At 37.8% G+C, this 9211-nt stretch overlaps 1 protein-coding gene across 3 annotated transcripts in view; it reads left to right on the top strand.

Moving 5' to 3' along the window:
- The window catches only part of kctd17 (potassium channel tetramerization domain containing 17), a 44107-nt gene that overhangs the window by 25819 nt on the left and 9077 nt on the right, over positions 1-9211 (top strand). For all 3 annotated transcript variants that reach the window (XM_037691336.1, XM_037691334.1, XM_037691335.1), the window contains exons 2-3: positions 7357-7465; positions 8298-8389. In XM_037691336.1, coding sequence (XP_037547264.1) covers positions 7357-7465; positions 8298-8389 — 201 coding nt within the window. The remainder of the gene's footprint in view (positions 1-7356; positions 7466-8297; positions 8390-9211) is intronic.

Here is a 9211-nt window from a genome sequence, read left to right on the forward strand (position 1 = left end):
ATCAGTATTAAAACAATTAAAGACCTGAAATATTTCAGTTGGTGTGCGATGAATCTGAAATATATGAAAGTTTCATTTTTATCATTACATTATGGAAAATAATTACCTTTATCACAATATGCTAATTTTTTGAGAAGGACCTGTATGTTCAAAATGATCTGAAAAAATTATGAGCCTCTGTGACCCAGATGAATTGACTGAAAATTGTTGGATTGTATACCTGGATTATTGAGCATGGACTTTGTTGGAAATGTTTTTCCCTTAAAGAAACTGGTCCAGATGACATGCTTTAACCTTTTTTGTTGCTCACCTTTATTGTGATTGCTTCTTCACTTGGGGACACAGAAACAGTTTGTTGTAAATAAATGGAATGGTACAGAATTATCTGTTTTTTTTATCTGTGAGAAGCTGCTTAGATGGATCATTATGAAAATGTGTCATCAACAACACTGAGTAGCTAATGACTCAGGCAGACCATCTGTGATCCCAAAAATGGTAAATCAGGCTCATCTCTAATTAGAAATTGCACATATGTAGTGTTTTCTTCCTGCTTCTGTCCTTTAGGTCACGACTACCAGCTGACCAAAACCTGTTTTTATAATACTTAAGAATCATTCTGCTAATGGTGTCTGAGTTAGTAAAAGGTGAAATAGTACTGTACTGTAATACTGTTGTATGGTCTTGACACTGACATAATTTTGAAATAAAATAGAGCAACTCTACATTTATTTACAAATTAGATACAAGAGTCCAAAAATGAACTAAACTGTGGAAATCACTTCTTTTTGGCAGCGACTTGTATACCGAGTCACTCCTAAACTGTATGACTGGTAGCTTTTTGCAGCTTCTTCCTCTGCTTTGAACATCTTAACATTATGGTACAACACCGTCCCCAGTACACTGGTGTCAGAACGTTTTCACTTTTGAAAAATGGAGTAAAAGAACCGATCGCTAACGGCGAACATCAGCTAGCAAAGTAAAATAAAAGAAGCGGCTGACCAAATCATTCTTCACCCTGCTGTCAAAAGTCTATACAACACATGGTGAATCACGCATCCTACATGAAATGTTCTGTCATCTGTGCTTTTTTTCACCGAGGCAAAAGAGCTCCAATCAGCACAGAAACACCACACATACTTTTTATCCATTCGGCCCAGTTGCTGGACACTGCTGGTCCCCTGCATCGTAGCCACTCTTGAGCTGTGTATCATTGTTTTCTTCAATATATTCCAAGGCGGTTTTGGCCCCGAGGACGTCGTCTTCGTTTAAGTTTACATGGACGAAAGCATTTGAGGTGGTTGTCATTATACGTACAGGCTGCTGCGTTGTTGCCAGACATTCAGGACTTTGGGGACTCCTCGCAATTCTCATCACGTCATGCCTGATCAACGCCATTAAATCCATTAAGTGGTTCAGGAACTATTTTTGGTAATAGATAAACACAGACAAGCAAAACATATTATCGCCAGTTTTTCACCTTTTTATGGTGGGCAATAACAAAACCCAAAGCAAACAAACAAGGCAATCAAACACAATTACAAGCAAGATAAGCAAGAAGAGTAATAAACTGTTCAAAGTATTACTGGTAAACACTGATGAGTTCATATGAAGAAACTTGTGGTGGCCATTTTGGATTTTGACATGGCAACCCAATTATCAAAAATGACCTTCCTTATGTCTAGATGTCGCCACACACCAAAATGGACGGTACATCATTTGTTTTTCAAATGATCATACTTACAAGATGGCTGGACAGACAAACGGCATTTTCAATGCTCCTTCTTCGCTTCGCGACGAGGGACAACATGTTAAAGATACTCAACTTATTATGTACTTCAATAACAAACGAGACGGAGCCTGAAACGAACCTGTAAAATAAACAAGTTGTGTTCATGTGTGAGAGAAAAACTGGAGCTGTGACACCTTCAGAGAGCTTCTTCTGATGTTGTCATGCCCACACTGTCCACACCGTCTTATGAGACATCCATCTTTCCTCAACGGCAGCTCTGCTCCTTTTAAATAGTGTGTGTGTGCGTGTGTGAGTGAGAGTGGAAGTGTGTAATGTGTGCACTGGGCTGCAGTCACTTCCCTTCCATGCTCTAATCACTATCATTTCCAGCACAAACAAAAATCTCTGTCTTTTATATCCTGACATCCTTCTACTGTCTTCTTTCTGTCCTCTTTGTGTCTTTTACAGATTCAAGCACTGAAAGCCAGCGTGTCGTCTTTCCTCTGTACGGATATGAGTCTGTGTTGCTTTACAGTTTATCTGGTGGGATGTCTGTGCCCTTCATTTGAAATATAATGTCGTATGTTATTCTGCATATCCTTTCTCATTTTCTCTTTTGTTGGTTTAAAGTTGCAACATTGCTGAGCAGTTTTCACATATTTTTCACAAAACACATTTGAAATTACTCCTCAGAAAATGGAATAAAGCCTTGCTGGAATTTAAGACTAAAATCATGAACAAAACCATTTCCCTGAAGAGCGCTGGGCTGGCAGCACACCATCTGTCATTTGAATGTTTTTCTGCTGCAGAACATTCTAGTTTAGTTTTGTTACCGGTTTATTTTCGGTTTACTGTTTTCACTACTACTGTCTTTAGTGTTTGGAAAAATTAGAGCTGAGATGATGTGTGTGTTGAACCAAGCAACCTTGTCTAAAGATGTCCTGGAGATATTTTGTTTAGCAACATCTATGAAAAGATTCCCCAGTTTCCATGTATTTAAACTTATCGTCAGTGACGAGATATAAACGACGATGCTTTTCCAGATTTCATCGGACCAGTTCTACCACTCTGCAAACCTCAAGTAGATTTTCATCCAGGCCTCTCTTGCAAATCATTGTTAGTTCCAGGAAACTGCTGGCTCAGGTCGGCTGGAACTGCCTGCAAGCTCATTTGCCTGTTGTCGATTTTTTTTTTTTAACCACATAACAAATTAACCAGGAGTTATCATGTAGTGAGATTGCATTGCAGTTTTTTTATGAAACAGTTTTGACGTAGACCAGAAAAAGCCTTTAAATATTGGAGATATAGTAAATATCTGTACCTTTGAATTAGCTTTATTTTTCCAAATTGAGTTATTTTTTCCATTTAATGATGATTTTTAAAAATATAATTATATTTGTGTTTGACTAAAAACACATCACACAGTTCAACATAATATTCAGTGCTTTATTTAGGCGCATTAAAAAAATCTACCTGCAAGTCATTTCTTCAATTCCATGTTTGGAAAAATGTTTGTTTATGGTATATTTTGCAGTATTTGCTGAGTTATATGTTTACTTCCTAACATTGTTGTATAGGTTCCCAACTCTGGTCCCTGAGGAACGCCATCCTGCATGTTTTAGCTGTTTCCCTGCTTTGACAGACCCGATTTGATGATTAACAGGCTTTGGTAGAACATGAGGAAGAAATTAAATCACTGAACCAGGTGTGTTGAAGCAGGGAAACGGCTAAAACATGCAGGGTGGTGTTCCTCAGGGACCAGGGTTGGGAACCACTGTTATATACAAAAGAAAGTCACTATTTGGATCCATGAAAAAAAAAACCAAGGGAATTAATTTTTTTTAATTATTGCTTGCATCCATTTATTGTGGATGTTTATTTCTGTAAACATCCACTGCATTTTGACAAAAAAACTACTGTAATCAGAAAGAAAAACGAACATATTAGTGGTTCCTTGTTTTAGGCTTTTGGATGAAAGATGAAACGTTTCAACAAAAAGAAACCGTCCAGAGAACCTGACTTAACTTGGTTGGAAAAACTAACACACTTAATCCTGATGCTGCTCAATAATCCAGGCAGATAAATCTAACAAGGTTAAGCCAGGTTCTCTGGACAGATCTTCTTCGTTGAAATGTTTCATCTTTAAGACTTCTTAAATCTTTTCCCTTTTGGATTAAAGATGACATGTTTCAACAAAGAAGATCCACCCCGAGAACCTGTCTTAACCTTGTTAGATAAATTTAATTAAAGCTAAACTTTTGTCTGTTTCAGTTTGCAGCCAAAAATCTCAGTCGATGTTCTAAAGTGAATGAATCCTTTTGTGTAAAGTCTTTTTATTCTGGATTACGTAAGAAAGATTAATCCGAGTGGCAGTCTTCATTGTGTTCGTTCCGGGCCCACGGATAAAAACTACTGTTTAACGTGCGTTCATGAGAGGCTGCTTACGGCCAAAGTTTTATCTTTTCTGTTTTAGCCCAAAGAAGCAGCCTCACAAACGGTTTCCTTGCTGGAGTTATGGTTGGCTCTCAGAGTAAAAACAAGAGTTGGAAATCTTAACCCATGTGAATGTGATGTGATTTCAGGTTGTGCACAAATAATCCATGTGTAATTTCTGCACTGCTTCAGTCTTCAGCTCATAGAAGCTTTGTTCAGTTTTTATGACATAAAGTATCGGTTGGACGATGTGTGTGTGTGTGTGCATGTTGGAGGAACAGTAGTTCTGATGTACCAGTGGGTTTGACTCAGTTGGAGCAGCCTGAATGTGGATGAGAGGCAGAAAATCAGTGCATGTGCACAAAGGTTGATGGTATTCACACTGAGCACCACTAACTAGTACTGACTCGAGCTCACCCCAAATGGCTGTTTTTACAAGTTGATCCCAAAGGAAAATCATGTGGAAGAGTTCAACCACAACTAGACACTGTTTTTTAACTACGGTTGAGAAATTTCATGTTAATTGCTTGAGGTTTTGCTACATTTGAACACCAACATGACAAACAATATATTCCTGCGAGAACAAACAAATTACATAATTTTAACATTTCTACTACATGACAGGTCTATTGTGTAGTGGTTCTGACTAGAGCCCAGCCAGTATGGAGATTTTGCCGACATTGGGATGTGAAGGCTCATGCCGATAACCAATATATTGCCTGAGAATGTTTGAGCTTTGTCCACCCCCAAGAATCTAAGTAAACGGGTACTTTTGAACACGTTTCAACACTTGAAGTCTTGAAACAAGTTTTGCTAACGTGCGTTGACATGTTCTATCCTCCGCTATTCACCATAAAGTTATCGAGTGTGTTACATGAATATAAAATAAACAAAGAAAAGCACCCTTCCTTGTTCATTGTTTAAACAGTCAGTCACGTAGGGTGAAGATTCTTTGCAGAGAAGTAAAGACTTCAAACAATGCATTTCATCGAGGACGACAAATATAACGTTATTGATACCGATATATATTTTACCTCTACGTTAGATTTATTGTTCTGGTAAAGTTTTACAAAGCAATAGCCAATGCTACGTTATTTAAATGTTGGCTTGCTAATTTGAGACGCATGTAGTTAATGACAAGCAAGTTGAAGGATTGAAGATAATTTATTATTGTAGATTTGTTTTACAGATCGGTTAAAATAAACTTACCGCTACACAGTGTTGCTCCCTGTTTTGGCTGTGCTCTGAGTCGTGTGCAGCATGGCCATGACTTGAAAGTAATTTGCATGCGCCCTCTGCTGGATACATTGTACAATTATGTCCTTTGCAAGCGTAACGCACTGGAAATGGACCAGGACAGGCACTAACATATGCTAGGTTCTGCCAAGAGATGATGTCACACTCACTGAATACCGAACTGATTATTTTATTGCTTCGCAACATGCAATTAAACATTTAGAAACAAACTTTATACAAATATTGAGGGAAAAAAATTACAAGCAAAAATTAAATAGAGCTCTTTTGAAAAAAATAAAAAAAAGTTCAGTTCTTTAGCAACGTTGCTACCCAGGTAGTGTTGTCCACAGTTCGCATGGGCTCGGCTCGCCATCACGATCAAAGAATCCAGAGTTACTATAAAAAACAATCTGCATAAAGTGAATAAAGTAAATCGTTCTGTTCCCGTTCAATTAAGAGATTCCATGTCCTTTCTCAAGAATACAAATCATTCACATATTTCTCCTTTTAGTTTTTAGCGTAATCAGCTTAAGTTTATGGTAAACTACCATGAAATGCAGTAAACAGTAGTTAACTGTTAACTATTCTTAGTATTAAACCAACAAATACATGGACAACTTAAATGTGCAGTGCATAACTTGTAAGTTAATCTAAATCAATGTTAGACTGCATAACATATCAGGCATATTAAACATTTTCCCTTTCTTTTGCTTTTTAAAATGTTGATTAATGAGTTTATAACACTTCGACATTTGTTATTTTAACCAAAAACAACTTATAGTAGCTTTAACATGGCTTACTGTGAACTGCATGCATTTTTAATGAACCAATATGATTTAGAATACAAAAAGCACATTCTTTGTCACTGTAGAGCTAATTCTAACCTTGTAAAATGATACAGGCCTTTAGCATTAACATCTGTGGTTAGTGCTAGCATTAGCTCGGTTAGCATTTTTATTCTTATTTCTGTCAGTACAATGATGTAAAACACACCAAAGAAATTAAAACATTAGGACAAAGTTCAACAAACTCCCGACTGGTTTATTTAGAGACATATCTCTGGCAGTTTAATATTTAACTTATCTATACATTATCCGCAAGCTACGTGAGCTCAACTGAGTTATTCACTCACCGGGATTTCCACAAGCTATCACCCAACAAGCGGTCACCTCGGTCTCTCACTGGGATTTCCACAGATAATTCTCGATGTGTGGTCACTTCTGTCACTCATAGACAGGTTGTAAGGTCCACACTTTGGTCGGTCAGTGCACGTGTAAAGAGCGTGCCTCAGAATATAGGGAAATATGACCAAACCACGTTGGTTAAATTCAACTCAGTAAAAACGGAGTGCCCTCTGCTGGACCTTCCCGGTATAACAACCTAAATTACAGATATGGGTTCAGTAGCCCAATGTTTCATGGGGGTTACACAAGTAAGGACTGGACTTGTTCCCAGCATTTAGAGGTGAAAATTAGAAGTGTTTATATTGACGCATAATGGGCCAATTATCACCAATTATCAGAATTATCGTATGTCCCCAAATGTCTATATCGGCCTTGCCGAATTATCAGCAAGGCTCTAGTTCTGACATATATATATATGTGTTGTTAGGTTTTTTTTTTTGTTTGTTTGTTTTGCAGTTGTTACCACTATTACAACATGTTTAAAACATATTAATCTAGCTAGGATTTTATCTTCCAGCCTTTGTGTCTAAAAATAGAGGATACATTATAAAGGTCACAAGACAAAAAAAAAAGTGGAAAAACCACCGGTACATTTGAAAAGTGACTTGACTATTAAAAATTCAATGCACTAAAATACCTGAAAGTTATGTTGAGTAACATGTTACAATTTTCTAAAAATGTGACTCTGAAGCTAATGTCATCTTAGTTTTTTCTGTCCGTTTAGGTTGTGGATGTGTTCTAACTTGCTCTTGTTTCTCTTTGTTTCTGTTACAGGATGAAACTGGAGCCTATGTGATCGACAGAGACCCCACCTACTTCGGCCCCATCCTGAACTACTTGCGGCACGGCAAATTGGTGTACAACAAGGAGCTTGCAGAGGAAGGTCTCAGATGTTTTTACTCTTCTCTGATGGATTTTGGATTTGTTACTTTGAGCTTTGATCAGAATGGAAAAGATGACAATAGGCACCAGACAAAATGTATTTTTAATAAGTGTGCAGAAAGTTTTTTTTTATTTTTTTATGTAGTTACGTACTTGGGAGAGTTCCATGCCAGCACGACGCTCCTGCCACGCGTATCGCTTCTGCTCTAGCTTGTTTCTATTATCATGTCATGATCTGCAAAACCTTTCTATTTTTTTTATATGTGAAGTGTCTTGGCCTCCACCAACAGTTTCATGCTCGCTGCGGAGAAGGCAACAGAACTCAGCAGCATGAGAGAACGCAGGTGAAGGGGCTTTCTGTTCAGGACCTTGAATTCATCCATCCTTATTCTTTTCTTGTCCTTGTCATGGCCTGGCCATGATGAGAACAAGTGCTTCTTGTTCTTACTTTGTGTTCACATGATGAATGAAAGACAGCTGAGCATGGTGGTATCTACTGATACGAGGAAAGCTTGTGTTGGTTGTTGATGGCACAGGGCGAGAGCGTGGTGAAGGACTATAGTGGTCCTGATGGTCATAGCGAGAGCAGCAGTGTGGTACGAAGAATGTAGCAGTTATACCACTAACGCCACACGCAGGCCCTGGTTATGAATATGTTGCGACTACTCTCCACCCAGGAGAGTACACCACCATGACCTCACTACAGAGGTTTGACGCCTACTTCAAACAGAGTGCAACAGTGCACTCTGTTCCACCTAATGGGAATCCATTGTGCCACTGCATTATAAAGTCCAACTGTAGCCGCTTGTTTTTGTTTGTTCGTTTGCTTCAAGGTGTCCTAGAGGAGGCAGAGTTTTACAACATCACCCCACTGATCAAACTGATAAAGGAGAGGATTATAGAGCGGGACTCGAAAGCCACACAGGTAAATTCAGAACCTGTTCTGACACAGTACTTTCCAAAAGTCTACAGCCACTCTTTATTTCTTTATAGGTTTTATGATGCAATCATTTTCTGGTATTTAAAGTATTACTGGTGTAGTTTTTAAGCTTTCTGAAGGTCTTTATTCATTTTCCATGTAAGTTATGTTTGAAAGTAAGTAAATAAACTTTATATAGCACCTATCATAGATGAAATCACAAAATGGTTTACAGAATACAGGCTTAAAATAAAACAAAAACGGTAAAAACAGCTGATAAATACAGTAAGAACAGCTGATAAAAACAGTAAGAACAGCTGACAAACAACAGTAAGAACAGCTGATAAAAACAGTAAAAACAGCAGATAAAACCAGTAAGAACAGCCAATGAAAACAGTAAGAACAGCCGATAAAAACAGTAAGAACAGCCTATAAAAACAGTAAGAACAGCAGATAAAAACAGTAAGAACTGCGGATAAAAACAGTAAAAACAGCAGATAAAACCAGTAAGAACAGCCAATGAAAACAGTAAGAACAGCCGATAAAAACAGTAAGAACAGCCTATAAAAACAGTAAGAACAGCAGATAAAACCAGTAAGAACAGCCAATGAAAACGGTAAGAACAGCCGATAAAAACAGTAAGAACAGCAGATAAAACCAGTAAGAACAGCCAATGAAAACAGTAAGAACAGCCAATGAAAACAGTAAGAACAGCCGATAAAAACAGTAAGAACAGCCTATAAAAACAGTAAGAACAGCAGATAAAACCAGTAAGAACAGTCAATGAAAACAGTAAGAACAGCAGATAAAACCAGTAAGAACAGCCGA

The sequence above is a fragment of the Nematolebias whitei genome, chromosome 17, assembly GCF_014905685.2.
Source record: "Nematolebias whitei isolate Nwh7 chromosome 17, NemWhi1, whole genome shotgun sequence".
Taxonomy (NCBI): Eukaryota; Metazoa; Chordata; class Actinopteri; order Cyprinodontiformes; family Rivulidae; genus Nematolebias; species Nematolebias whitei.